The sequence below is a fragment of the Drosophila erecta genome, unplaced genomic scaffold (assembly GCF_003286155.1).
Source record: "Drosophila erecta strain 14021-0224.00,06,07 unplaced genomic scaffold, DereRS2 tig00000000-arrow-pilon, whole genome shotgun sequence".
In the NCBI taxonomy this organism is placed as follows: Eukaryota; Metazoa; Arthropoda; class Insecta; order Diptera; family Drosophilidae; genus Drosophila; species Drosophila erecta.
Window position 1 is genome coordinate 11,511,657 of NW_020825194.1, and position 27,980 is coordinate 11,539,636.

General features: G+C 46.8%; 6 protein-coding genes across 12 annotated transcripts; 2 read left to right on the plus strand and 4 right to left on the minus strand.

Annotated features, from left to right (window-relative positions):
- The first annotated feature begins 87 nt into the window (after nt 1-87).
- Nucleotides 88-501, plus strand: LOC6552674. Its single transcript, XM_001980877.3, has 2 exons — nt 88-271; nt 337-501. The coding sequence occupies exons 1-2, from the start codon at nt 140-142 to the stop codon at nt 460-462; spliced, it is 258 nt and encodes an 85-aa protein (XP_001980913.2). The 5' UTR covers nt 88-139; the 3' UTR covers nt 463-501.
- A 432-nt stretch (nt 502-933) lies between these two features.
- Nucleotides 934-4,589, minus strand: LOC6552672. The gene is made up of 4 exons (XM_026976089.1): nt 1,958-4,589; nt 1,821-1,898; nt 1,611-1,754; nt 934-1,550 (listed from the first exon to the last, which is right to left on the minus strand). The coding sequence occupies exons 1-4, from the start codon at nt 4,574-4,576 to the stop codon at nt 1,263-1,265; spliced, it is 3,129 nt and encodes a 1,042-aa protein (XP_026831890.1). The 5' UTR covers nt 4,577-4,589; the 3' UTR covers nt 934-1,262.
- Nucleotides 4,502-27,920, minus strand: LOC6552642 (intracellular protein transport protein USO1). Of its 6 annotated transcripts, none has more exons than XM_026976084.1 (12): nt 27,475-27,920; nt 23,843-24,561; nt 23,148-23,379; nt 20,423-20,536; nt 19,603-19,866; nt 13,352-13,585; nt 13,178-13,279; nt 12,315-12,593; nt 10,948-11,100; nt 8,964-10,682; nt 8,809-8,907; nt 4,502-4,590 (listed from the first exon to the last, which is right to left on the minus strand). In XM_026976084.1, the coding sequence occupies exons 2-12, from the start codon at nt 24,415-24,417 to the stop codon at nt 4,576-4,578; spliced, it is 3,786 nt and encodes a 1,261-aa protein (XP_026831885.1). In that variant the 5' UTR covers nt 24,418-24,561; nt 27,475-27,920; the 3' UTR covers nt 4,502-4,575. The 6 variants fall into 6 exon arrangements, with proteins under 6 accessions (XP_026831885.1, XP_015010038.1, XP_026831886.1 ...); XM_015154552.2 differs by lacking the exon at nt 27,475-27,920 and adding an exon at nt 26,044-26,565; XM_026976085.1 differs by lacking the exons at nt 20,423-20,536; nt 27,475-27,920 and adding an exon at nt 26,044-26,565.
- Nucleotides 4,970-6,570, minus strand: LOC113563753. Its single transcript, XM_026976091.1, has one exon. The coding sequence runs from the start codon at nt 6,416-6,418 to the stop codon at nt 4,994-4,996; it is 1,425 nt and encodes a 474-aa protein (XP_026831892.1). The 5' UTR covers nt 6,419-6,570; the 3' UTR covers nt 4,970-4,993.
- Nucleotides 6,691-7,514, minus strand: LOC6552643. Its single transcript, XM_001980873.3, has one exon. The coding sequence runs from the start codon at nt 7,312-7,314 to the stop codon at nt 6,781-6,783; it is 534 nt and encodes a 177-aa protein (XP_001980909.1). The 5' UTR covers nt 7,315-7,514; the 3' UTR covers nt 6,691-6,780.
- On the plus strand, nt 20,614-23,399 carry LOC6552641. 2 transcript variants are annotated; one of them, XM_026976090.1, is made up of 3 exons: nt 20,614-21,351; nt 21,451-22,611; nt 22,665-23,399. In XM_026976090.1, the coding sequence occupies exons 1-3, from the start codon at nt 21,122-21,124 to the stop codon at nt 23,086-23,088; spliced, it is 1,815 nt and encodes a 604-aa protein (XP_026831891.1). In that variant the 5' UTR covers nt 20,614-21,121; the 3' UTR covers nt 23,089-23,399. The 2 variants fall into 2 exon arrangements, with proteins under 2 accessions (XP_026831891.1, XP_001980907.2); XM_001980871.3 differs by having other exon boundaries at nt 21,333-21,366; nt 22,665-23,132.
- Nucleotides 27,921-27,980: the final 60 nt, after the last annotated feature.

Here is a 27,980-nt window from a genome sequence, read left to right on the forward strand (position 1 = left end):
CTAATCCCCGTCTAGAGCTGTTAAACTGGGCGAATGTTAAGTCCGCGATAGGAAAAGCTTTCGAGCTTTCATATCGGGTGTACCTAACTATGGGTAACTTGGTCAGGTCCAATCAGTTCGTGCGGCAAAGTGGAACGAAATGGGTCACCTGCAGCTGGATTTCCATGCCATACCGAAACTCCATGGTCGGGAGAACTATTGGCAGTGGCGCATCCTCCTGAAGACCTTTCTGGAGGCCAACGATCTGTGGAAGCACAACGAACCCAAGGAGGTGGCCATCTTAGTCTTACACTCCAAGTAATAGTCATTTTAATCCTATCACCATCCAATTTCCAGAGCCCAGAAACCAAATTCCTGATTTTGGCCAGCGTTACGGCCGATAAGATTGAGCCATCCTACGATGAACAAAGCTGTTCGTACATTTTCCAAAACATGGAGAGTCGATTCGGGCCTTTTAGTTAGAGTTGAAATTTATTAATATATATATGTTTTGATCATTGATCTGGTTTATTTGTTTTCTTCTTTACCGCCTCCTTTTCCTCCATTTTTACCACCTCCATCGCCACCGCGTCCAGATCCTCCGTCCTTACCATCCCTTGGATTTTGGTTGCCTTCATTGGGTTTATCACTTGTTTGCTTTTCACTTTCGGAACTTCCTGATCTTCCGGCTCCACCACCAGCACCACCACCACCGCCACCTCCTCCTCCTCCTCCTCCTCCTCCTCCTCTATTACTTGATCCCCCTTTTCCGCCAGACATTTCTAGCTCATAAGCTTGCTGATAGGGAAAGTTGGCTAAAAAAGTGAACTATGTATAAATTTTCCAACTGCTGAATCAATGAGTTGTGATCAAATTTCCTTACACGTTTGGTGATTCAGAAATATTTTTACCAATCATATTGTCAGTTTAAAAATAATACACATATAAAAAACATAACTTTTTCATCTCTAACAATGAGATTCATTTATTCAAAGTGATTTTGGTTGTGAACTTAAACGTGCCATCTGAATGGAGCTTTCAATTCCTTTACAATGCATTGATCTTTGCTTACGATCTAGTACTACGATTTAAGGCACTATGAAAAGCACTACGTACAGATAATTTCAATTGGTATTCTCCAGGTAAAGAACTCTTAACAAACACTACATATAAATACGCTATATGTACAAGCTAAGAAGTGAGGGAGCGTTCAGCTCCTTTGTTCCGATAACGTTGATATCCGACGGTATTCGATATTCGATATATATGATTCTTGACTAGCACTATTGCACGCCCTCCGTCGGCGGCAATTGATTGGGATCATAATAGAAGAAACTGGGCGACCACGGCCTCTGAGCTCCCGCCTTCAGTTCGGGATGAGCAAGTGCCATCTCCTGGCAGCCGCAGTCCTGGGCCCCATCCTTGCCAGGACCCTCGCCGGGGAACTCCTGCCCCACCGCCAGGGCACGCAGCACAATCAGGTGCGGATTGGTCACATCCACATTGGTGATAACTCCGGCCTCGTGACGAAAACTGTAGAACCGGTTCTTCAAATGCCCATCCATGTAAATCTGGAAAGCCGCGAATCGATCAAGAAACGTTTCCTAACATCTGAAGCACTTTTCCCTTACCTCATACCCTGCTATAGCGCGACAGTCCTCCACACTCCATCGGACGTAGAGGGCGGTGTCACCCAAAGCGCAAATGCCCGTAATTTTTACGGGAAAGCTGTCGTCCGGTCCACCTCTTGGAGGCGTTTCTTTTGCCTTAATGTGCTGTGGTATTAAATGAGAGAATATTATTAAGGAAGTGGATACTATGCAAGACAATGGGTGTCCCACCTTTGGTTTGGCTTGCTTGTCGCCGAGCACACAGTCCATGGCATGCATATCAACGATGATCGAGTCTATGAAGTATTTCTGCGAGATAAAAGATAATAGATACATCACATTTTTAATGACACGATTGGTGAACTCACTATTTCGCACAGTGGATCACACATTCCGGAGCGCAGGGTCTTGGAAACCGTCTTGCACTCCTCGTCGCATATGAGAGCGCGACAGTGGCAGCATAGGCATCCTTGTTCTTCCGGGGGACACTCGTCATCGCATTCCTCGCATTTCTCCAACGGACAATCTTCCGGGCACTCCTCGCAGTCGAGCTCGCACACTTCGCATGCATCATCCTCGCAGGAGTACAAACTTCCATCGTCACCACATAGTCCACAATCCCTGAGCGCTTTTCGGAGCAGCTGCTCGCAGAGGTTTCTCACATCGGGTGACAGAGGTCCATCGGGCAACAGTCCGGTACGTGGACCCTTGGGCGCCGGGCTAGGTGACTCCTTTTGCGCACAGGGATCCAAGTTGTAGGGGAAGGCTGCCCAGTCCGTTTGCTGTGTGGTCCATGGAGGACAGGACACCATGCCCGAAAATGGACACTCAATTTTGTCGGATTTTTCTTCTTCCGGCAGCACCGCGACTGGAGGTCTCTCACAGATTTCCTTGAGTACTGTGGTAGGTGTTTTTGGTTCTTCGCCTTCGTCGCCTTCCTTATTGGTCTCCTCCGCAAGAATTTCTTGCAGTTCCTTGTCGATGAATGCTTTAAGAGATTGACAGAGATCCGGCTCCGTGGCTAATTTATCATCATCCTTACAGTCGCACTTTTTAACATCCTCGTCGTCCTCACAGTCACGGAAGATGTCATCATCCAAACCATCGCCTGAACAGGTTAGTGCATTTCCAATGTCAAAGAATGGCTCCGGGCACTGACAAGGTTTCATTTTGTCCTTTTCCTGGGGTGATTTTGGCGGCTTGGGTTCTGGTGGAAAATCTGGATCCACTTCGAAGGCATAGATGTCGGTCTCAGGGATCTGAAGTTCTGCCGGCGGCAGGAAGCACTTGCAGAGGTATTCCTCCAGCTGATGGAAGCACTCGACTCGTTGGAGCTCCCTCTTTGACAGGGGTTTTTCGACTGGATCCTCCTCGCCATTGCGATCATGTTGGGCCGTACAGCACTCATCGAAGGTCAGACATGGCGGGCTTGCCTCATCCGCTGGAGCAACTGCATCCTCTTTTTCCGATCTCAGGAGCAGTGTCAGTTCCCGGAAAAGTTGCTTGGTCAGGCAGGGGCGAGATACCCCGCAATCGCACCCAGGACTGGTGAGTTTTTCCATCAGTATGAGGACGCGCTCTTTTCGCGAGCAGCAGGCCATGTTTCTATTCCCGCATGGATCCTCTGGTGTCTGGTAGCCAGTGGCCGCCTGGGCACTCTGCATCCCACGAAGGTCGTCCTTCGAAGAGCACTGGCATTGCTTGCTGACACACGTTAGCTTTGCGGGTTCCTCCGGAGGAGTTGCGTCGCCTTTGCACAGGCAACTACCCCCGGAGAGACTCCTGTGCGTATGAAGACTGGTCTGGATTGGATCGGACAACTCGGAGTCGTTATCAGAAGCATCACAGTCGCAAAACTCTTCGTGACCCTTAACGCTCACCTTCCTGGAACGCGCAGAGGGACTGGGGTCGACTTGCGAGTTCTGACAATCGTTGAACTGGGCAAACCCGGATGGATGCTGTATTCTTGTGGAGGGGCAGGGCACAATCTGGATCTTATCTGCGCACTCGGCGCACTCCCGATCGGCCAGGCTCGACACAAAGCCCTTGGCGGACTGATGATCCGATCCGCATAGGCAGGTGACCATGCCTACGACCGACTGGGATCGGGTGGTGGCCGAGGTCTCATCGCCTGCCCCAAAGGAGGGTTGATTGCACGGGTTGGTCGGCCTGGAAGCACTGGACTTGGATGTCATACTGCGGTAATTTCGGTGGTTCTGAGGAAGTGAATTCATTGAAGGATCCTGATTAGTCTGAGTAGCGTTGTAGGTACATGGAGCGCACGGCTTTTCTTTGGCAGGGCAGCATTCACTCTCCGGATCCTTTAAGGCGGACAACCAAGTGACGCCACTCTGGGTTGGCTGATTAGGTTTACTGGACAGACTGGCCAAACTCTTGGATCGACCGAGGCTGCCTTTAGATGCTTTTGGTTCATGCATGGGAGCGAGAGTGCTCAAACTCTTATAGGATTTGGAGGGGTCCATTGCCCTACTGTAGGATGGTCCGGATACCAAGTTGCTTTGACCAGCCCAGTATGGTGGGGTGGAGCCACAAGTGCAGGGATCGAGGAGTTCCTTGGTGCAAGCTGTTAAAGCACTCTTGAATGAGGGAGCGTGCTCTGGTCCCGACCCCGATGTCTTGTGGGAGGAGGGCTTCTTCGAGCTGGGTTTTTCCTGGTGACCCAGCCCACATGGATGGGCATCTCTCTTGCACGCACACGTGCCTTTAACCGCTGGTGGATCGGCGGACTTGGACCTCTTTACCGCGCATGAGCACGACGGCCCATTGTCCAGGTTCCAGGGGGTGTGGTGTTTCCGGAGAAAGGAGTCCTCCGTCTGCGAAGGCTTGGCACGGGGGTCTTCACAATCAGATTGTTGCGACTGTTGGGTTTTTGACGGCTTCCAGTGGTCTCTCAGGTGGGACTCCTCGGTTTGTTGTTGGCGGGAGTTGGGGTTGCTGTCGGACTGTCGCTCATGCTGCATGTGCATCAGAGCCGGGCATTCTACGGATGAAATGAATGGGATACAAGAAATACTTAACAAGGATTTTAAACATCAATTCAAGTGCATCATTCAAGTGTCCAATAAAAACCCTTTTTTGCTTGTTTTCGAATCACAGCTGCTAAAATAAATAATAGAGTTCCCAAAATCTTGAAAGCGAAGGAAAGGAAGATGGAAACAAATTGAAATAGAATGGAAAATACATTATTACCATTCTTTAGGAAAACAGGTCAGCAGGAAAAGTTAGCACGCTAACATTGTTATGCCGGTTAAGGCACGAAAAGATGATACCGATTAACCGATACCGAACCGATACCGATACCGATACCGAAAACCGTTTCGGCTCGATTCCCCGGCTAGAACACACATGATTCGTTTCGATTTGATTCGATGGGCAAACACATTTTATTCGTTTGGATGGCTCGTGGGGACGAGCAGTTCCCTGATCTCCGTAAGTCGGATCTCGCGACCCCGCGTAATTTCCGGACGGGACCACATATCAACGTGGTACAACTCTAAGAACTTGGCCTCCGCCTTTTCGCGGCACGGACAAAAGTCGAAGTAGGAGGTCTGGCTGCAGACCTCCCGATCCTCGAACTTTGTGAAGATGGTGCCGCGCTGTACGCAGCGGCAAACCTTGACATTGGTGTGCTCTTTGTTAGTAGCGAAAGAGCGTTTCTTCCACGGACACATGCAGCAGCCACAGTTGCCGGGACAAAAAACATTGCCATCCTCGTCCATAATGGGACTGGGATCGAAGCGGCAGGGCGAGCAGTTGGAGAACTCCTTGTTTTGGGGCAGGGCAAGGTAGTACCGCTTGCTACCCGGCGCCCTTTCTTGCGGCGGCGGTCCCGTCTCTTCCTGCGGTTGCGGTTCTAATATCTCCTCCTCGCTAGACAACAGCTCATCGGATTCATTCGACTCGGTGGACTGCTGGTCCGGCTCTGGAGCATAGATTATCAAGTGCTCCTGCGGGGCCTCTGGAACTAGCTCCACCTCCGATTCTTCAATTGGCAGTGCCTCTGGTATAAGAACGGGCTCTGGTTCGATGTCTTGCACGGGCAAGTAGCATATAGAGATCACCTCCCGTGCCTCCGGGTCGTGCCAGCGGGAACAAGTGGCCGGAGCGCAACGGGTATAGTGAGATGTTGAATCCCCACAGCTTCCCATGTAGATCGAACTGGCGGTCCCTTCGGTTAGCTGTTGCGATTCACGTGGACGAAAGTGTTCGCTGGCGGATTTACCTGAGGTGGGCTTTGGAGCCCTTGGAGCGGAACGCATATGCTGCTGCGAGCGGCACTGGCAGATGGACTCTTTTTGATTCCTGACGGCCGGCGGCTTCCTTTGCTGGCACCTGGCCACCTTCCCGCTCTGCGGATTGAACTCCAGCGGCATCTGGACGGTGACTGGCTTCCCGTGCAGCGGGCAACCAGCGCGACCCTTCTTGGGGTCAACCAGCCGAGCGGTCAACTCCAGGGTGACGGCACACGGCTGATTCCAGCCACCGGCCGTGTCAAAGTTCTTGAGTAGCATCTGAGTGGCATTGGCCGCCCGTTCCAGGGCCTCTCGTATCGCTGCCGGATCATCCAGCCTGCACCGACTGGTGGCACTGCGGCCCTCCCTCGGCGAATTCTCACCCGGTTCTTGGCAGTCGAAGAAGTAATCCTGTTCGCTGCGCGTCTGCTGGAAGTTCTCGCCCCTGAAAAGCAGCCGGGTGGAGTCGAATCCCTGAGTCAGTGTCATGGAGCTCTGGTTCAGGAACCGACCACGCGAATAGTCACTTTGAGCGATGCTCGGATCGACGGGCGGATTGGCGAGTTCCTCGTTCATCACGCTGAAAGTGCTAGAACTGTTTTCCCCAAATCAAGCTCTAAGCTAACATTAAATTTTTCAGTGTGTGTTGCCTGCTCGATTGTCTAAAATACTGATTCCAAAGGGCCAAGTGGAGCGAAAATGTGACAGGAGTGAAAAAGTGACTGCACCGCCTGCTAGTCAATAATATATAAGGATTTCAATCTCTTTGTATGTAGCAAAAACCAAGTGAAAGCTTAAAAGATACATATTCTAACACCCAATATACCACTGAAAAAAACGCATTTTTCTCGACATGAACCAATTTAGTCACCAACGAATTTCGAGAAAAAACAATAACTAAGCTAAAACCATTAAATGGCTTTTGAAAATTCCAGGATTCACGAGCTTTGATTAGGCTTCTGGCCATCGCGACATACTTCATCCTTGTTGGACCACTTCACACTCGATCTCCTGCTCTTCGCCTTGTTCTGGTTTGCAGGTGCATTGCATCCGCAAAAGGTGCCAATCGACTTGGGCTGGAAGATGTTGACTTTGACCTGGCCGCTTTCCGGATTCAGTTCGATGGGCAGCTTCAGGGTCACTGGATCGCCCATCAGCTTGCACTGCCTGTCCTTGGGGCAGGGACACTTGTCGTCCGTGTGAAGACGGGCACTGACCTCCAGTGTGGCCGGATAGAAACGTGTCATCAAAGGACGAGTTGGCACGCAATCAGTGCCTCCATAGCACCTCAGCAGCCGCTGTGTGGCAGTGGCTGCCCGCTCCAAAACAGCCCGAATCTGGACAGGATCGTCGAAGCGAGGCGCTTGTTTGCAGATCACCTCATCGCCACCGCCCACATCCAGCTCTGGAGTCTCCTCATCGTCACTCCGGCAGTCATGGAAGATGTCTGCGTCTTCAAATTCGCCAATCATAATGCTCAACGTTTAAACAATTTGGAGTAATCTGATACCAATATGAATCACCCGACAAAACAGTCTACTGCATACAGAGAAAATAATCTCAGGGCACTATTGATGCTGAATCCAAATCCAAAGAGCTTACATATAGCATCCCTCATGGAGACCAAAATAAGGGACAGTCAGTGATAATTTACATTTATGCATGGATTATTTACATCGAAATAAAGGCTATTTGGCACCCCTGGACAACATGGAATTGCTCCTCTCCACAGGAATGTAGACAGTGCAGCAATACTCAGACTCCGCCTTCTGGTTGTGGAAGAGCAGCAGTCTGGTGTGGATTCGCCGCTCGATCTGCTGCAGAAGCGCCGAGGATGCGGGCTTAAGGGCCAACTTTAAGTTTTGCACACAGTCCAGAGCAGACACAAATCCCTCATAGCTCTCCTCCGACTTCTGATGACTCTTTTCTGTCCACATGTCCTGCAGGAACTCTAGGTGCTCACGAAAATCCTCTCCGTCTTCCCATAAGTGAAGAAGACGCGTCCGGAAGGCGGACACATCAAAGTATCCGTCTACGGCGCCCTGAAGCAGATCCACGAAGCACCTGGTTCTCAGAGGCATCAGGAGCAGGCGTTGCTCCACACCCACATCGGCCTGCGTTCCACACTCAACGGATTCTGGTTGAACCTGGACCTCCTGTTCATTGCACTCCGCCGTGACCTGAACCTCCTCTTCCAGGCTCTTCACCTCCTCCGTTTGTACAATTGATACTTTGGCTAGCGATTCCCAATCAAGATTAACCACTTCAGCGTGAAGGGAGTGCCGCGAAATTCCTGATCTGGCCGTGTGAGCCGTGTGAACTGACAATAGCGAGTGGAAACTGCTGCAGGAGAGGCTCTGCTGGAGCTGGAAGCCCAGAGTCCGATTTGATCGGCCATTGCGCGTACGGGCGCGGAAAATTCCTCGGAAGAGGTAACGCCGTATTTTTCGCTGGCGATAATTGGGGCTTGGATGCTTCTGCTTCTTATCCTTTGCCCGCTTGTTGCTTTTCCTTTTGGGCTCTGGTTCATGCTTCTGATCCACAGGATCCACCTCATCGAACAGCTGCCCCATGGAAGAGGGCACCTCGCTTATGTGCTTCGCTTGCTCTTCCGCTGGTTGAACTACCTGCAGATCCACCGGGCTATCCGATGCGTCAAGGTATCGTTCAGATTTTTGGTCTGATTGGCCAGCTGATTCCCGACCTTTGGGACGGCAGGAGGATGTCTGGACACTAACATAACTGGATTTCTTGCTGCTAACGAGATCCCTGTCCGAATCGACCTGACTTTCTGGAACGACCTGATTATCTTGACTTTCTTGAATTCCCTGGCTTTCTATACTAGTCACAGTTGACAGTCCTGTCCCACATATTCTTTCTGAAGAGGCATCCTGGACCGTAGCCCAACTGGTGCCTTCTGCTTCCGGACCACCTGGCTTGGCCGGCGTTTTGGATTGGAGACTCACCTCGGACGGACTCTGTGAGAGGAGCGTATCCGCCAGTTGCTTCACACTAGAAGCAATCGCTTGGAAGTCCTTGTGGAGGGGCAGATCAAAATCATGACCCTGTAATGGCATTGAGTAATAAGGTACAGTAAAGTCCATAATACTTCCAGACTCACCGCTAGATCGAGTAGAGCCACGCCCAGGCCCTGACTGGCGGCCTGGAGGTTCGGCACCTCATCCTTCTTGACCCGCTTAGCAGGACTATCGTGGAGCTCATCGGCCAGGCTGTAGCCCTCGGGGATAACACCCAGCTTCCTTTCCAAAAGCTGGCATTGTTCTTCCTTGGTGCGCAGCTCATCTTCCAGGCAGCGCGCCCGTTCCTCGGAATCTTTCATCTGGGTCTCCATCTGACGGATTTTGTTTTCCAGCGTGCCCACCTCCTCTTTCAGCTCGCTGTTGGTGACCTCGATGTGCAGGTACTCCTTCTTGATGTTGAAGATCTGGGTGCGCAGTGCATCCGTCTCCTGTCTCAACTGATCTTCGGTGTTCTGCTGCACCTTCTTGGCAAAGCTGAGGTCATCCATCAAGGCCTGGCTCTTGCGCCTCTCGTTCTCCAGAGCCTCCGTCAGGGGCATTTTGTTTTCCGCCTCCACTTCCATCTTGGCCATCAGACTCTCCAGGCTGCACTGTAGAGTGCGATTCTCGGTGAGCAGGTCGCGATGCTCCTTGGTCATGCGGACCAGGCAGGTCTTCAGTGCCAGCTCCCCCTCCTCCAGCTGCTGGATCTTTTCGGTCGCTGCCCGGGAATCCTCCCGGAGGCAATCTTGCAGTTGGGTTATCTTCTGCTTGAGGCTGGCCTCCTTGGCTTGCTGGGCCTCCTCGCGCTCCTTGTACTGCTGCTCCAGATCCACCCAGTGGGAGTCTGCCGTTTCCATGGCCTCGTAGTGCCGGGCATTCAGCTCTTTCAGTTGGTCACGCAGGCTCTTGACCTCTTCCTTTAGGTAAACGAGCTCCCGACCCTCGCCGGAATCGGCTAATCCCGCTTGACCGAGGCCATACTCCGCGGTATGGATTTTGGAAGCGGAGTCTCGATCCTGATGGACGGAAGATGTGTAGCCCGAGGAGAGGCGGGGGCTGGCTTCCGGGGACGATATCTCGTTGCCCATTTTGGCTAGTGATAACAAGCGGAAGATCAGGAGTAAGGGCAGCGATTTTCGCAGATCCTGAAGCTCCTTTCTGGCTTGCTTTCTTTCGGCCTGCAGGTGCTCCAGCTGGGTTTCAGCTGCCACAAGATCGTCTCGCAGGATTAGTACCTCCGCCCTGCAATCCTGGTACTTGGCGCCCAGTGCTTCCTTGCCGAACTCCAATTCCACGTTGCGCTGACGCAGAATTTCTAGTTCCACCTCGTTGCGCTGCAAATGGAGTCGTGTATCGTTCTCGGCCTCCTCAAACTCGCACTTGGCCTCCTCCAACTGTGCGTTTTGCTCGATCAGCAACTCCACCCGGTCCACAAGCTCCTTGAGATCCTTCTCCAGCTGCAGTTCCCGCTGCAGTCTCTGGGCCAGGTGCCGTGCCTGGGTCTCGCCACTGCTCTCGTAGATCAGCAGCTTGCCCTCCAGCTGCTCCAATCTCTCCTGGTAGAACTGCAGGTGCGGATGGCCAACGGGATTCGAGGGCAGATCGCACTCCACGAATACTCCGCTCTCGCTAAGGCTGCTACTCTGCCACGAGCTCACCTGGCTGCAGTGCCTCTTGCTTGGCGTGGGCGGCGCTGTGGGCGTGGCGCAGTTGCTGTACGGCTGTACTGTGGCTACGATCCTGTGGTTGTGACTTTGACTGTGGCTGTGGCTGTGACTATGTGCTGGATTGTGTCTTCTGGGAGTTTCCGTGCGGTTCTGTGTGGACGGGAGTAAAATAAGACTGGAATTTTAGTGATCTCGTTGGCCAAAAATAGAAAATATGTGGTTTTTAAACAAGCAAGGTTAATGCAAATAGTGAGTTGGGACTCAATGAATATACGGGTTGTATATGTTTGCAACAACATGAAAGTCTGTAGGCCTTTCCACGAATAACTGACAAACATTTATATGCTAGCTATGCTGTGGAGTTTGTGAATACGGAAAAGATTTCAACATAACAGGGACCAAGGGCGTTACACACCTGATCGCCTGGCATCATGGCGTCCAGATCCAGCTGCTGGACGCACTGCAGCAATTGCTGCAAGCAGCGCTTGTCCCGATCCTCCAGCTGCAGGGCGGACTGCTCCAGCAGATCCTGCAGACTCTGGCAGTGGCCCGCGCAGGTGCTCTCCATCTAGATCGAAACAGATCGGATTGGGAGTGATGCGATTAGAAATAATCCGCTGATTAACAGTTACTTAGGCAAATTAACACTGGCTTAATGCTCCACTGCCACCACTGACACACTCCCATGTGCACACCAATCTGCGTCTAATTTCACTTTGCTGGCTGCTCGAATAATTACTTTTGGTTATTGCAATTAGACGAGTGGATTGGATTTTTCAAGCTGAACGACTTCACTGCTGCTGGCTGCTGGCTGCCAGCTGAAACTGTTCGGCTCTAGAAATTAAGCGTACCGAAACTGAAAAGCAGCAGAAATGATTGACGCATTGGGGCATCGAACTGCAGATACCTCTTTCAAAATTTTAGCCCAGTAGTATTAGCCCAGAAAAATTTGTGATCCGACTTCAGCTTTTCGCAACCACAAAATAGATTATATTTTGCACTCCTATCTCTAGGGCTTATAAATGCACTAAAAGTCACTTTCAGCTAATTTGAGCAAGGTGCTTTAAGAATTGAAAAAATTTCGGAGCTCCACCCATCCGCGATATACCTTTATGTGCTCCATTTAATGGTCACCACAAAGGTGCGGGGCCAACAAAGCCTTTTGCTCGATTTGGTTGTCTATGAGCAATGACAAAACACTCATAAGTATAACAAGACTCGTAGATGGGATCCACTTAGGGCGCTACCCTTATAAGTAGCGTTTTAAGCGCTTGAACACTGATTTGGCTAAAACAACTCTTAGACGAAAGCGTCTACATGGCCAAGAAGCAACACTAGCTTGGCGAAAATTGTAGGCGTTGATCACAGATTGAGGTAGTGACATGAAGTCAATGTGCAGATGGAGTCGCTTACAATTGGAAAGTTTAACCACAGTTTTCAATTCCTGAATATTTTATAACACAGGCTAATGAGCTAGCCATCAACTGCGGCTGCTCCAGTGAAACAATTTCAATTGGAAAATAGAAAGATTGTTGTTGCCGTTAAGCCAAAACAATTTCCGTGCTGGCTTAGATGCCAAACAAAACTAAAAGAGACTCCGGCACACCAAGTTGGCCAACAACGCTAGCTTTGCTCTGAGCGAACTCGAGTCGGGCTCGAATGAATGGCTCAATTCATTCATAAACAACCGCCAAGTGAGCCAAGTGAGTCACTCGTTTGAGTGGATTCGCAAACTGGTCTTCGAGCGAATCGTGTTCTGTGGTGGGGGTGCCGTTTGCCTACCTTATCGCTATCATCTTCCAGCTCGAGTATGCGAAACTCAAGGAGTTCATTCTGCTCCCTCAGTTCGCTGGCCTCGTCCTCCAGGCCCGACTGCTTCTCCTCCAGCTCCTTGATGCGCTGCATCAGCTCCCCGATCTGAGCCTGCTTCTTGCCGCTGCTCATCGCCGCCTTTTCCGCGGCATCCAGCTCCTGTTTCATCAGCTGCACCTCCGTCTGCAGGCGCTCGTTCTCCTTTTGGTACATTTCCGCTTCCTTTTGCAGCTTGTCCAGGTCCTGCAGCTGCAAGAGAACGGGGGTGGATTCAGTTAAGATCTAAAGGAAACGGCTCTAGAAACGGTGGGAAAACTATCTGGAAAACTATCGTCAACTCTGCGAAACGTGCTTTAATATGGGGATCTAGTCTTGATATCTTTTGTTTGCCTATCTCACAAACATCGTTTTAAACTCAAACATAATAACTGTTTATGAAGTTTAGTTAGAGGAATATAGCATTCCACAAATATTCTTAATCTAGTGTGTCCTCTACTTAATGTCCAATGATCAAATTGTAATTATGTAAATATGAGTTAAATAAGAATTAATATCTTAGCATTAATTACTTATTGTTTTGTATCTTTTAAAGTATTATCAAATAATTATAAATCTAAATGGAAATAAATAGTCTCGTGTTTATTTCGGAAGCAACCCAAATACATATATCTCAAGAGTTGAAGAGTTATTAAGATGATCTTTCTCTGGGTTCCTAGTTAGGTTAAATCATTAACCTGGGCTATCATTAATCATTCGACTCAAAGCGAAATTCTCATGCCCAGTATCTGATGGACTTGTGATGTATTTTTAAAAACCAAGACCGCGGTACTTACTGTCTGCCAAATCACGCCGCTGTCGGATCCGCTGGAGGGCGGCTGTGGGCTAATGGAGGGCGGGGCCGAGGACAGAGCCGAGTCCGTGTCCGAATTGGGATCCTTGGGAGGCAGGGAGAGCGCGGTTAATCGAATGCCAGAATTGACGCAATTTCTATGCCATGAGGCACTCACCTTCGACTTGGCTGCTGCCGGATGGCTGTGACTGTGACTGTGACTGTGGCTATGGCTGCCTAGCAGCGTCGTCATCCAAGTGGTGGCCCTCATCTCGTCGGGGGCCCTCATCCGCGTAGGAGCATCATCCAATCCATTTGGCTGACTGCTCTTCATTGTTGTGCGCATCTCGAGCGCTGATTTATGTGCATTTTTCGTATTGTTGATTAGCTCAATGTTCTTGAGTTGGGTTATCTGCGGGAAATGGATGGGGAAAAATTAGAAAATGTCGTGCCACAGTTACATTTATTCGCCACTTCATCACTCTCTATCACTCCATTTACCCACGTTTTCTTCGGGCGACCTGGCCCAGAATGGACAAAGCAATTAACAAAAGAATCTGTTTTTTATCTGCTCTTCGTGGCGCGTACATGTGTGTGCTATTATGTGGCTTATGCTATTTAAAGGGGGGCCATAAGAACCAAGCAGTTTGAAAAGAACGCTCCGCTTCGCGGTGTGCTCTTTACATGTGTGTTAACAGTTATGACTTGATTTCTTGCCACAGACACACTTTTCGCTCAAAAAGCGCCCGATCATCATTATGGACAGGTACAGGTTGTTTTGATCCGGACAATGGGTGCCACAGTGGGTCCCAAAAGTGGGTTCAATGACACGGTCGAGAGATCAGAAAGGTGCGTTTGAATCGCAGATTAGCTGGGCCAAGGCAGCGGTGCCTTGTATCCACTTCACTGTATCCACTGTACCAGCCATGATCCTCGTCGTGAATCACGAAACTCAACGCACTATTGAATTTACCATTCAAAAGATTTCGCTTTATCGCCGGGTCGCATCACGACTTTCATGGTCACGATGCCATCCATCTGGCCAGCTGTCAGCTAATTAGCCGCCCAGTCCAACGCCAACTTAACTCAAAAATCAAGCAATCCAAGCCGAACCCAGTTCAAAAAGCCAAATCACTTTCCAATCAAGCAACGCCCAGTTATGTTTACTTTCATGTCAATCGCATGTTTTATATAACACCCATAATAGCAGTGTTATTATACGCATAATGCTGCATTATGCTAATTTGTGGGTCTCGTTGGACATACATACGTTTGTGCATTTGTACATACATACGTGCCTGTGTTTGGGGCCGGAGAAATCATTAATCAATTGTGAAACGAGCTATAGGCACGTATGCCCAAAGGTTTCCAGAGAGCCAAGTGCGTCCAGTGCAATGACCAACGACCATCGCTTCATTTCACAACCGACCACACTGGGAAAAACATGTACGACTTTACTTCAGCAACCCAGAGCTAATCCTTAGATCACTTAGTCCGGACTGCACTGTATATAGGTCTCCAGTCTTTCATAACTATCTTGAGATCTTCACACTCTTACATTTGTTGCCTGGCTGATATAAACGATGTCACTTTTGTCTCACTAGGAATCATGTTCTTGGATCAGTTATGCTACTCCTGGAAGGGTTTTAAAGATGAATCTGTCGATTAGCAGCTCCAAGTGCAGAGGGACATTTGTACTCGTATGGTGCGTGAATAACCCGGGTGTGGGGCCAAAATGGAGTTGCCTTTGCTGGCGTTGGTGTCGCATGCCAGCACGTCTTCGATTGAAATTATCGGCTGCCGTGGAAGAGCCGGGCCCCGAGATTGCCGACCGATACTGACCACCAGACCGAGCTAACCGTTATGGTAATTTCTTGGATCGATTCCAGAAGAACTTTTTGCATAACGGCCGGTTAACGAACTCGATCAACGTGCTCGGGGCGATTAAGCAAGTGTCTGAAGCTCCGGGACCCATTCCCAATCCCATCCACAATTCCAATCCACGAACCTGAAGTTCGAGCCTCATTATTCAGGGGGACTTTTTGATGGCTCTATTGATGCCACATGCAGATTGCGCTAAATGCAGCGTCGACGTTGCGAGACGGAGATGCGCCATCGGGTCGATTTCAAACGCTCGATGGATTGTTTGTAAATCTGTCGGCAGACAGCCAACCTGCTGAGCCATATACGATGCGGAGATACCCAGATGCAGAGATACCCAGACACTCAGATACCAAGACACTCAGATACGCGGAGACTCGGATGCACATGGGTGTGTTTATGTCTCGCTGTCGGTTTGTTTGCACAAGCCGCGGGCCAAGTGATTGTGATTGTGTGAAATGATTTTCCTTTCCGCAGACAGCAGACAGGTTTCACTGCGATCGGCGCAACTGCCACTGCAACGCCACTCCATCTGCAGCTCCAACGTTCCGGGTTCGACTCCCCCGGTCCGTGGACGTGGACGTGGACGTGGACGTGGACGATTACGTGTAGCAGCATCAAAAGGCATCGCCACAGCCATGGCCAAGCTAATAGCATTGTCGTAGGGTTGCCTCCGGATCGATCAGATACTTCACTTTATCTTTCAACTTCAATTACTTGTGTCGTCGATATCAACTTGAACCAATTCTAAGGCTACTCCATTGACCCCAATTGTGTGTACCAACTAGCAGGCATGTGTATCTTCTTATATTTGCATTGGGCATTGTAATTCAGGTTTGGCTCTGCACAAAGGCACTGCTTTGATTTGGTCTTGCGAAAGCGAAAGTTTATACGCGCTAATGAATTATATTGTATTGCAGATGGTATATGGTATATGGTATCGGTAGGGCCAGCCAAGCGCAACTCCCCGCCGCTGGGATAAGCTAATTGAACTAATGAATGGACTTGTGGGGCCCAGTTGACATATATGCATTGCGTCCGCTAATTTGCATCGATATCGCCCAGCGAACCCGTGGATTATCCGGAGTGTCCAGCTGTGGCGATAGCCGACTTCCTCGACCGAAGTCCCACTTCAGTTGAAGTCGAAGTCGAAGTGGAAGCCTTTCCCTTTCGATCTGAGATACCACAGAGAGGTAATTATTCATCCGTCGCGGCCTCAACTGTTTTTGATGATGGCCCCTTTGTGCTCAAAAATTTGCAAGATTTTATAGACGCCGTGTGGCAGAAATGTCAGGCAGAAACCACTTTTGATATAGCCGATTGATAGTTAATCATCCGAGATGATCTTTTAATGGTTTTTGAAAGTGGATTGAATTGGGGCCGATAAGCTCCAGTTTTCGCTTTTCGTGCAGCTTACTACGCATTACATTTTATAATTTAATAAGTGTGTTTTGCGATTGGTGCCAGCTTTCGAAATGGAGTTTTATATTGATACTTGTATAAAAAGTTCGGAGTCTTAAAATTACCCAGTTTTGCAAGCAATTTGCTTTACAGAGAAGAGTTGTTAACAAAGTTATTGAAGTTACCGAATCCCTTATTGTATTCAGTGTACAAATAAAGTTAAAATTGGTTTGCAAAAGCCACCGAAAATCATTAGTTTTAACTAACCTTCAGTTGGCAGAGCGGAAACACCAATCTGAACAGTGAACCATGTCTCATTTGATTCCTTTCCCTTTTTAAATAGAACATCTTCGCTCGGCGAATTCTCGAGTCATAATCTATAAATCAGGCGCCACTTTGACAGGTGTATGAGCACTACGCCCCACCATTCCATTCCCATAAATCAGATTTCCCACACATAACTAATTGTCTATGGAGTACGCGTCGTATGAGCAATGCCCGTGAAATGAGTAACAAGTGCTACCAGAAATAGGAATCAGCTAATGGCTCATACTACGAGTATATGTTTGTTCGAGTATATATTTGCTCTGGCTTTGGCTTTTGGTCAATTACCTTGACATCCCTCCGGTTATAGTAGTAATCCATTGTCAGGCGTATTTATGCATTATTCCCGCATATGAAGGTGTGGATTTTGGTTGACAAAAACAGTTGGCCGCAATTTTCAAGCTTTCGTCTCTTTGATGGCGAATAGTTTTCACCGTGGTAATTTCACTAAAACATCGAAATTTATAGACACATTCCGGCAACGATCCGCGATTTGCATATGGTTCACATTTCCATTTCACACACCCCTTTTTTCTCTCTCATGTCGTTTATTTTTCTAGTTTTTGTTGTCTGCACACTTTTTGTGTTGTGATTACTTTGCATATTGGTCGACTAGCGTCTTGTTTTAGCAACATCATCATCACAATCATCATTACCATCCATACAATTCCATCCCATCCCATCCCATCCCATCCCATCCAATTCCATCCCATAGCTTTTACTGTCGTTTGGCGATGGCGATGGCGATGGGAAGTTGTGGATGACTAAATTTTTGCAGGCCGATGCGGCGCAGTCATACTCGTAGCAACGTATCGTATTTAAAATAGCGTTAACATTTAAAAGCTTTTCACTGACCCCAATTGGTGGTGTGCACACACACTCCCCACAACCACACACTTTTCCTTAAAGACTCTTAACTTGCAGGCGAGAGTGGTGGCTAGGTGGCTACTACACAGGCGAAAACATCAATCAATAAGGTGAAAAGATCAATATGCATGCAGCAAATAATAGCACAACGGCAGCACCTTGGCTACTGCAAATCTATTCTGTTCCTAATGTAGAATCATGATAATTGTCTGTTTTTAGCCCCTAAATGTAGACCTTTCTTCTACCACGGAAATTTTACCCTTGCAGTTGATTAAACCACATTTTAACTTGTTTGACAGTCGTTATAACTACATTCGCAAGGTACCAATATTACGTTCATTTTGTCACTAATTATATATACTTTTTATATTTTAAAGGTAACAAAAATGTGACTTGCACCTTTTGGGTGTCATTAAATGAATAAAATATTTTATGGGGCAGTTAATTGCGCACACACACTTAAAAGGTTCCCCAGGCTGTTACCCTTAAAAGGCAGCTATTTTAACGCTTTTGGTATACACTTTTTCTCTGGGTGCATTTATCGATGCCGCATTTAATTCTTGCTGCTGCTGGATGACATCGCTGACCGATTGTTGATGATGTTGCTGCTGCAATTTGCTATTTTGCTATTTCGCTATGCAAATGAAACCGCCGACTGCTAGAAACTGGCGCACTGGCCGACATCCGATCGCGGATTAAAGAGATCTGGCAGATGCGAGCCCCGATTTCGATTGCGAATCTGATCCATACCCATTCCAGATGCTACGGCTCGCTGATCTCGGGATCTTGGCTTTGGATGTAACAAATTCTCGACTACTTTGGCGGCAATAAAACAATTATGGGGAATAAAGCAGGGGAGATTAATGAACTGTAAAATCGAATTCGATCACTGGAACGTAGTGCGGCTATATGGCCACAAATTGCACGTTGTTGGCAGAAAGAGAGAAGACGGGGCAACGGTGTGAAAGGCAATTAATTTTGAACGTTTTTGGCATGTTTCACTAAACTATTATAGTGCAAAGTCGGTGAAATTATGGTTTCGTGTGCGTTAAACAATGCCAAAGAGAAAGACAAACTGCGAATCGGTTTTCCTATTCAAAAGGCAGCGATTGTTTGTGACGGCATGCATACACATCAATGTGTGGCATTTGGTTCCTTCATTTTCGGCATAGAAAATCAGACAATGCACCCCGATATACTCCGATTTTCATTAGCGCCCCTTTGAAAACCGCGCCGATTCTGGGCCGCGAATTTCACCTGATTATGCACCGCTTGAACTCGGATATATACCCATTTGATTTGTGCACTTCACTGGCTGTATGCTCATAGGATTTTGTATTATATAGGGGCACATATATGTATCTTTGAGGCACCTGCGACACCTGCGACCGCTGCGAACTTAAAAACCGAACTGACGGCCATTCATGCGAGCGGTAAACTCTCGAGCGGCGGGAGAGAAAGTGAGTGAGTGAGTGAGTGGTGCTAAAACCGGCTTGGAATCGTCCGCTCCACTCTCTTCATCGCTCTTTCTCTCTCGCTCTCGCCGGCGATCCACTTGCAACACTTGCGCTGCTGCAACTGCAACGCTGCAACGCTGCAACTGCCGCAGCAGGTTTTTTCTCACTTTTTTCCCTTTTTTCGTTTTACTTTTTTTCATGCCCACCGCTTATCGACGCGGCGATTGTTGTCTTTGCCATTCTCATAACTAACGCAAAATTATATCATAGATCATGCCAATAGTGCATAACCGCAGGGGTAAAAGATACAGATACTCGAGTACTCGAATACTGGGGCACCAGACAGCGGACGGATACATAGATACACTTGCGTCCCGAGCTACAGATACTGTATCTGGCCGAGCTCTTAACTTTTAACCCGACTCTCCGGCAAGTTCAAGTGCTGCCCCCACTCCAAAAAGCTAAAGAAAAAGGCCAAAGAAACAAAATACAGACTCACCTCAGGTGCAACTTGAGCCTGGCGTATGGGATTTTGCTCGGATATATCTGTATCTGTATCTGGTTCGGTTTTAGCTTTTGTTTCTCCCGCTGGCTTCGTAGTGGGTTTCTTTGGCTTTTGGCTCGTTTCGTTGGGGTTCGTTTTGGGTTTCGTAGTCGCTGGCACTTTGGCTTCATTCTGCTTCAGCTTCTTGGGACTCTGCAGTGCCAGCAAGTCCTTCCTCAGTTGTCCTATATTACGTTCTTTGGTCTTTATTTCCTCTAGCTGGAACAATAGGTTGCAGAGATTAATTAACCACAGACTGCACATATGAAGTTTAGAGATATACGTATGAGCATTCCTTTTCCAAAACACGGCAGTTTCAACCACAATTGGTCTAATATTTATGAAAGCCAATGTTTAGTGTCTCCTTTCAACCATATTTAGCTTAAAATCAACTTGTTGTGTATGTTTTTACGGGGATTAAATATTAGGTAACCTTATCCCATTAGTTTGGTGTAATTGTATATGGTTTTGCTAATTTAAACAACATAATTTAAACTCTCTCTGTAATAACAAAAAGTGTTTATATGAACGTTAAATCAACACGATATAAAGCTGATAATATGAGTACTTTATATCTGCTAGTTGAATATGACCTGTTTTCTTGCTGTGCAAACTCAAAATGCATGTATGAATTTCAATGGTGGTATGAAAAGTTGCCCGTCCGCTTCTGAACCGCCGGGTTCCGTTCCGTACCGCTTCGCCTACCCCGCCCCTCCCTCTACTTCTTTCGAGCCAACTTTTGGTGACCCGTTAGCAGCCGCTACGCACAACTTACCAAACGTGTTATTTCAATTTTGGCTGATTTCTGTATGTGAGTCAATCGGTTTTCGTACGCGTTCTTCAATTGCCGCATATCGGCAGCCTTGAGTCTATCAGCCTGCCCCATAATCTGCAAGAAATGGTCGAATCATACATGTTTGCGTGTTGCCAACTTCTTGGATACGGGGCTCCAAGCAGCGGGAGACACCAGAAGCAAGTTAATCCATGCTGTTAGTTTGCACTTTGCGATTAGGTCGCACACGTCCATTAACCAAACGAGACACAAAAACACACAAAACGCCACAAAAAGCGGGAAAGGAAAGTTCTTGCCACAGTCGAAGAATCGCATACCCTTTGTAGCGTAGCAGTTTAGAAACAGAAGAGAACGAAAATATTAAAAAAAACAAACACCCAAAGACTTTCACTTTACTGAGTTATATGTCCATTTCAAATTCATCGCATATTCTGCGGAATTAAAGAGGGTACCAGAACCTGAAGTTGAAACAGTATAGCAAACAATGTTTCTCTGTTAATTAGGTAATGAAAACTGTAGGCAGAGACTCTAAAAGGTCCTTACAGGGTATGAAAGTGCAGAAGATATTGCATAATATTTACCTTGCCGATATGGCAAGCATTAGGGAAATTGCTATATCGAAATTGGCTCTGGGTATAAAAACAAAGGTGTCATCCTTCTGCTCAAACAGTTGGCATTGCAATGCACATCCAGTGGCCATCCATCCTGCTCCTGGCAATCCTGGCAAATTTGGCCGGAACAGGGGAGAATCGCATTTCGGTTGATATGAAGAAAAGTTCCAACCTGATGGTCAAGATGAGCCAGATCCTCTGCCAGGCGCGGATTAAGGTCCTGTTCGTCTACTTTGAGAATCAAACCTTCCACGAGCATACGGGTCAGATACTCAGAGAGGTGACCAAGTGCGACATATCGTACATAGCTCTCAGGTAAGTTGATTATTTAATCGCATAACAATACTGAAAGGCGTTCACATTACATTTTCTATAAGTATTTGAATATTTTTTTTTCAGGAATCAAAACAGTCCACTGGAGGCGGTCAAGGATGATGGAATACTCATGTACATGGTGATGATCATTACAAACATATCACAACCACTGGAGCTTTCACTTATCCGGAAGAAATCGGCTGCCAAGCACCGATCGCATGTTTTTCTCTTGGTCAGAGATGCGGATACCGTTTCCGATGCTTGGATGCGGGCCAGTTTCCGGCAATTCTGGAAGATCTGGCTGCTGAACATCGTGATCCTCTACTGGCGAGACGGACGACTAAATGCCTATCGGTACAACCCGTTTATGGACAATTATCTGATACCAGTGGACAATAAACCCCATGAAGTTCCAACTTTAGAGCAGCTCTTCCCAAAGGCCATACCCAATATGCAGAGGAAACCGCTGAGGATGTGCATCTACAAGGACGATGTGAGGGCCATCTTCTCCAGGCAGGGAATTATCCTTGGGACCGATGGCCTGCTGGCGGCCTACGTGGCTGAGCGACTGAACGCGACCATGATGATAACGCGTCCGCACTCGTATAACAACCACAATCTCAGTTCGGACATATGTTTCCTTGAGGTGGCCAAGGAGTACGTGGATGTGGCCATGAACATCCGTTTCCTGGTCCCGGATACCTTCATGAAACAGGCGGAGAGTACGGTATCCCACATGCGTGATGATCTATGCGTGATTGTCCCGAAGGCCAAGACTGCTCCCACTTTCTGGAACATATTTCGTTCATTTGGCTCATTAGTTTGGGCTCTAATTCTGGTTTCTGTTCTGGTGGCGAATGTCTTCTGCTACATCCTGAAATCTGGAGTGGGTAGGGTTCCAATGCAACTATTCGCCGGTGCTTTGACTATGCCCATGACCCGGATTCCGCTGAACCACTCGCTCCGGTTGTTCCTGATATTCTGGCTTTACTTTGGACTGCTCATATGCTCGGCGTTCAAGGGAAATCTGACCAGCATGATGGTGTTCCAGCCTTATCTGCCGGACATAAACCAATTGGGTGCGTTGGCCAGGTCCCACTATCACATCATCATTCGTCCGAGGCACGTAAAGCACATACAGCACTTCCTGACCCTGGGACACAAGCACGAGTCCAGAATTCGGGAACAAATGCTAGAAGTTTCCGACACCCAGATGTACCAAATGATGAGGAACAATGACATAAGGTATGTGTTTACGTGGATCGATGTCAGTAATTCCATAAAAACTGCTTTCCTAGATTTGCCTATTTGGAGAAGTATCACATCGCCCGCTTCCAGGTGAACAGTCGTGTGCACATGCACCTGGGTCGTCCGTTTTTCCACCTGATGAACAGCTGCCTGGTGCCGTTTCATGCCGTGTATATCGTTCCCTACGGTTCACCCTACTTGGGTTTCCTGGACTCGCTGATCCGGAGTTCGCATGAGTTTGGATTCGAGCGATACTGGGATCGCATCATGAACTCCGCCTTTATTAAGTCGGGAGTGAAGGTGGTAAACCGTCGACGCGGGAGTGGCAATGATGAGCCGGTGGTCCTCAAACTGCAGCATTTCCATGCCGTATTCGCTCTTTGGCTGGTGGGGATCGGGATGGCATGTGTTGTGCTGGCCTGGGAGCACTTGACCCACAACTACAATTTGGCGGTAACAAAGCGGCGGCACTAACTATCGCATGCAACATGCAATGTGATGCGGATGATTGTGATGATGTGGCGTCCACTTACCTGGGTCTTCTCCTCCTTGTTTCGATTCGCTTCCTTCAGCACGGCAATCTCGTTAGTCAGTCTTTGGATTTCATAGTTGATGAGGCCATCGGCGGTCACATGAGCACCACTCGATTCTGGGCCCGATTCCATGGCCTTCTTTATACCGTTGCTCTTCTTGGCAATTTCCAGCGTGTGCTGCAGCTTCTTTACTTCACTCTTCCATCGCCGACTATCTGCGTCATTTTGAGCCCTGGGTCAAAAAGAGCGATAAGCTATATTAAATGTCTACACACATTTAAAAGATCAGATAACCAAAGTGTGACTATCATCATATAGTTTATATAATATCATCATATGTTAAGATGATCAAATGACACCACCAATAATATTTGAATGCTCTATTAAATATTAAAATATACGTAGCGAGATTTATAATCTTACATATGCATTGATTATTATGAATATACATTTCTTGGTTGACAGATTAAATTTCTGAGTTTACTGATTGTCAGTCGTTATTTTCATGAAAGGTCATTTATGGTTTCCATGCACAACTGTTCGTATTTAATAAAGATTGTCTTTTAAAACAAGATAGAATGCTATAGTCTGGTTTCCTGACTATCAGATACCCGTTACTCAGCTAGTGAAAGTGCAAAAATACTTGGACACTTGTAATGATCATGTTCGTTTTTGGTATATATCAATGGACTTACCTTAAGGCCCTCACTGCACCGCGTTCAGTGATCAGACTGGACTTCAGTTCGTTTACCTCCAGACGCAGCTGCTCCGTGAGGGCGTTTAGCTTCTGGATAGTGTCGATGTTCTCCTGCAGCTTCCTCTTGATCCTCTGTGGAGGTGCTGCTATCACATTTGTGGTAGTTACGCCACCAATTATTACGGGTCGTTCTCGATCTTTCTCTGCCTTTCCCATTTGCTTTTGGGATGCTGTAGATGGGCCCTTCTCGGCCTCAAAGGACTGCGTATCCTTGGGTCGCAATTTGCCGCGACAATGTAGCTGGATGCCCTCGATGCGGGTGCGCTTCTCCTGATTCACCGTATCCCCCACGGAAGTCAGGGAGCTGCTCAGTTTCTTCTTGCGCTTCAGCTTGTTCTTGGCCATCGTTTGCCAGTCTTCGATATCGTGCTTCTCCGTCTGGAAGCTCTCCTTGAGTTTGGAGCCAGGATCCGTCCGGCGGCCCACAGTCCCATTGTGGGGCGCCAGGATATGGGCGGTCCTGCTCATATTACATCCCTTGCTAGAGGTCGTTTTTGTTTGGTTTTCAGCCATTTTTATGTAACTTTAGTATATAAAAATGTTGCCGTCGTTTTTTTTTTGGTTTCTGCTTTTTCAAGTACTGCATATGCGGTGCACTCCGACCCTGCCGAAAGTCCCTGCTATACTTCACCTGGTCATCGTTGGATTCTCTTCAATCTGTAAACGATATGTTCGAAATAAAGTATACATTGAAGTTTGCTACCATCTAGCAAAATAAAAAGGCTTTATAAAATGAATGACATAAAAAGAACTTATTCAACTTATTATAAAAGATATGCCTTGAAAAAGAATACAGAATTCCGAGTCTTTTCCCGCATGGAGGTTGTTTCTTCAGAATCGCAAAGATTCCCCTTTGTCTGTCAGCATTTCAATGGCTTCTGTTTAGCCGTTGACTCTTCGACGCGTTTCTCCACTGGGCTGAACTAATCAACAAGTTTCCCCCATTATTGATTTCAGCGGAAAAGCTTTTTCCTTCATTTCGCCACAACGGGTCGGGCCACACATGAATGAAAAAAGAAACATATAGGCACCCTGGGACTGGGAAATAGTTTACAACGCCAATTGCGTTGGGCTTTCCAAATAAACTGCTCCCGAATGGCCTTTCTTAATGACGTCATGAGGCGCGCCTTTGGAATAGAACAGAATATGTACATATGTACATGTGTTTTTTGAGGTTCCCCTCTGGGGCTCTTTACACGCAATAAAACCGCTTTTCATTACTTTTTCTGTTCTAGAGCAGAATTCTTAGCATTGCTCCCACATCCGCCCCAAAGATTATACCATCTATATATACTGTATGAGGTGCACACACGAGTAGGCCCTCAGTTCATATGTTCATAGAATGCTCTCGGAGATTTCTGTCCGATCATCTTTATCAAGGCCACGATCTATATACACAGTATACGAGCGACAGATGTGTGTACTTAGCAACCTTATGGCGCTTAATTGGGATGTGATTTGTTTTTCCAGCTCGCTCCATTAGGTGTTAATGGGGAGGGATTTAAAGTAGGTGGTGCCAAAGTTTATTACTGTTTGGTTAACAATATAAATTATAAGTCGAGGGGGAAAAACTTCTGGGGCTCTGTTTGTGTGAACTTTCTGAAATTACCATTGGAATCTTGAAACAAAACTTATGCAGTTTAAATAAGTCAGTGGAAAATACTACCCTTAATCATGTTACACTGTTGCACAGTGTTCGATATATTATAAGTAACACTTATTTTGTGGTGTAGGACTGTACGATTGTACGTTTATGTTTCGTATTTCTGTAGGCTGAAGCACTGGGGTAATGATGGCTCTCATGTTGCATTTAATTTAATTAAATTTAAAACCGCTACCCCCAGTCAACTCGTTAATAAAGTGTTTTTGGGTCGACATACACGCCATGGTGACATCACAGCCTCGGTGTCACCGGCTTGGATGGGATTGGTTTTTGTTCGAGCGAAGCCACCCACTCGATTTCCATCCACATCCACAGCCATCCACATGGGCAGATGAAAGTCTCTTTTTTGCTCTTTAAGTATGTATATTTTCAGTCATATATCAATTTGAAAATATTGCCAAACGATGAGTCGGACAGCCGTCGAGTGTACAGTCTTTTGCTTTTTGGCTGATTCACTGAAGATCACGTATACGCACCATTAGCTCTGAAATCCTTGGGCGTCGTAGACCAACAGTTGGCGTGCCTTAAACTTCTGTATTTATTTATCCACTCACTCACTCACTCGCCCGACAATGTTGTAATGTAAACAGTTTATTTACTGCCTGCTTGCCACTGTTTCTTGCAGTGTAATGACGTCAATACGTTAATTTTCAATACACTTTTTTCGCGCACAAACCAAATAGAATATCGTCGGTATGTGGAGCACTTCTTCGACAATTGTTTAGCAAAGTATCCTATATTTTTGTTCAAGTATTAACACTGTTCGCACAGGAAGTTCGCAATAATTTCAAGTAGTTACACAAGTTCGTCGGAATAGCAGTGAGTTATGTTCGGTTCGTTTGGGGAGTATATTAATTAGTTGCAATCAATTTAAATAGTAAATGAAAAGAAGTGTTCTATACTAGGTAAATTTCGTTTGCTCGGCGATAGCAGAGATCTTTCGTTTCGGCCGGACACCGATTGACTAACTCGGCCTCTCGAGCTTTCGCAAGCTCTTTCACATTTGCCTCCATTTCCATTTAATTAAAAGGAGCTTTGCCATTTACTCATGCACTTCTTGGGGTTACGGGGTGGTAAAGCTCGGGTCTATGTGCGTGCCCCAAAGAATGGCCGACGCAAAGCCGGAAGAGTCAATCTATTGAAAGCCAAAGATGTTTTCCTCCCGGTTCCCGTATTCGTAACAAAAACAAACCAGTCAGTCGCTTGTTATTAATAATCAAAATGTGCACACACCCGCCTCGTATTTGGTCAAAATAACAAAACACTGAAATAAATGGTATCGCAACTTTAGATTGATTGGATATTAATTCGGTATACGTATGATATAGATATGATATGGCATTGATAGCTCGGAAAAAACTTCAATGGTAAAAAATTCATTGTTATAAATACTTTGTTATAAATACTTCCGCATGGTTTAGATGGATTATTTAAAGTTATATCAGCACAAAGCGTTTGTGCTAGTTTAGGTTAAAGTGCAATCTGAAGACGTGACATTAATGCTGTTTAAACGTGCCTCTATTATTGTATGTTGAAGACCAGAACTAAATACGTTTGATAATAAACATGATAGCAAAACATTTCAGATGATTTAAAAAACCTTATTTTTATGGCGATGAAAACTGAAAAAAAAATTTGTTAAATTCCCCTTAATGCCAAACGTATTGCATATTAATATCTTCATATCTATGAACCCCGACAGCTGAAACTTCACAAATCACATACAAATTTGACAATCGCCTTAACGACGCGATGAATGATGGACACAATTAGAACACATTCCAATTCCAGTCTGTCAACAGAGTGGAAATCTAAATACAGGCACAAAAGGGGAACAAACTTGCACTTTGATTTGAGTGCCTTATCATATGGGAGCCACAATGAACATTATTCTTTTTCTTACTCACTTTTTGCATATCTCTTAGTCGGATTTGTTTATTTGATTTGTTTCGTAATCACTCGGCGATTGTCTAGTATCCGGTTAGTATCCATTGGCATCCATTGTGGTTCGATGTCTTCGTTGAGAGGAGTCTTGGGCAACTAAAATTCCAATTCCACATGACCGAATTAGATTTAGACTGCGTGCTTTCATTTGAACCTATTTTCGGTTGAATGTTCTAGCGTTTTGGCCTTTAAATGACTCTTTTTATTTTCCATTTAATTGCTGCTCGGTGCACAACTCACTCAAGTTGAGCGGTAGGAACAAACTGAAGATGCGGCGCACTTTCTAAAATGGAATAAGCGACATGCATGCGTGCATCGCCAAAATTTTATAAATAGCAGGAATCACAAATCTATATTTGAAGTTGGGAGCAATTTCAAAAAACCGCTCACCAGTCAACAGTGACGTCATGGAGCCATCGATGACTTTTTCGATAACTACTACCAGTTGCATTTAATATTGTGTAAATAT

What these genes read in the sequence shown, in the direction of transcription:
- LOC6552674 (XM_001980877.3), top strand. Translation starts at nt 140, where the DNA reads ATGGGTCACCTGCAGCTGGATTTCCATGCCATACCGAAACTCCATGGT. An exon ending in AGCACAACGAACCCAAGGAG is followed by an intron (nt 272 to 336) that starts GTGGCCATCTTA and finishes TCCAATTTCCAG; the next exon opens with AGCCCAGAAACCAAATTCCT.
- LOC113563753 (XM_026976091.1), bottom strand. Translation starts at nt 6,418, where the DNA reads ATGAACGAGGAACTCGCCAATCCGCCCGTCGATCCGAGCATCGCTCAA.
- LOC6552641 (XM_026976090.1), top strand. Translation starts at nt 21,122, where the DNA reads ATGCACATCCAGTGGCCATCCATCCTGCTCCTGGCAATCCTGGCAAAT. An exon ending in GTGACCAAGTGCGACATATC is followed by an intron (nt 21,352 to 21,450) that starts GTACATAGCTCT and finishes TTTTTTTTTCAG; the next exon opens with GAATCAAAACAGTCCACTGG. An exon ending in ATGAGGAACAATGACATAAG is followed by an intron (nt 22,612 to 22,664) that starts GTATGTGTTTAC and finishes CTGCTTTCCTAG; the next exon opens with ATTTGCCTATTTGGAGAAGT.
- LOC6552672 (XM_026976089.1), bottom strand. Translation starts at nt 4,576, where the DNA reads ATGCACATGCAGCATGAGCGACAGTCCGACAGCAACCCCAACTCCCGC. An exon ending in GTGATCCACTGTGCGAAATA is followed by an intron (nt 1,899 to 1,957) that starts GTGAGTTCACCA and finishes TTTATCTCGCAG; the next exon opens with AAATACTTCATAGACTCGAT. An exon ending in ACAAGCAAGCCAAACCAAAG is followed by an intron (nt 1,755 to 1,820) that starts GTGGGACACCCA and finishes TTAATACCACAG; the next exon opens with CACATTAAGGCAAAAGAAAC.
- LOC6552643 (XM_001980873.3), bottom strand. Translation starts at nt 7,314, where the DNA reads ATGATTGGCGAATTTGAAGACGCAGACATCTTCCATGACTGCCGGAGT.
- LOC6552642 (XM_026976084.1), bottom strand. Translation starts at nt 24,417, where the DNA reads ATGGCTGAAAACCAAACAAAAACGACCTCTAGCAAGGGATGTAATATG. An exon ending in AAATTGAAATAACACGTTTG is followed by an intron (nt 19,867 to 20,422) that starts GTAAGTTGTGCG and finishes CTATTGTTCCAG; the next exon opens with CTAGAGGAAATAAAGACCAA. An exon ending in TGGAAGATGATAGCGATAAG is followed by an intron (nt 11,101 to 12,314) that starts GTAGGCAAACGG and finishes GTTTCGATCTAG; the next exon opens with ATGGAGAGCACCTGCGCGGG.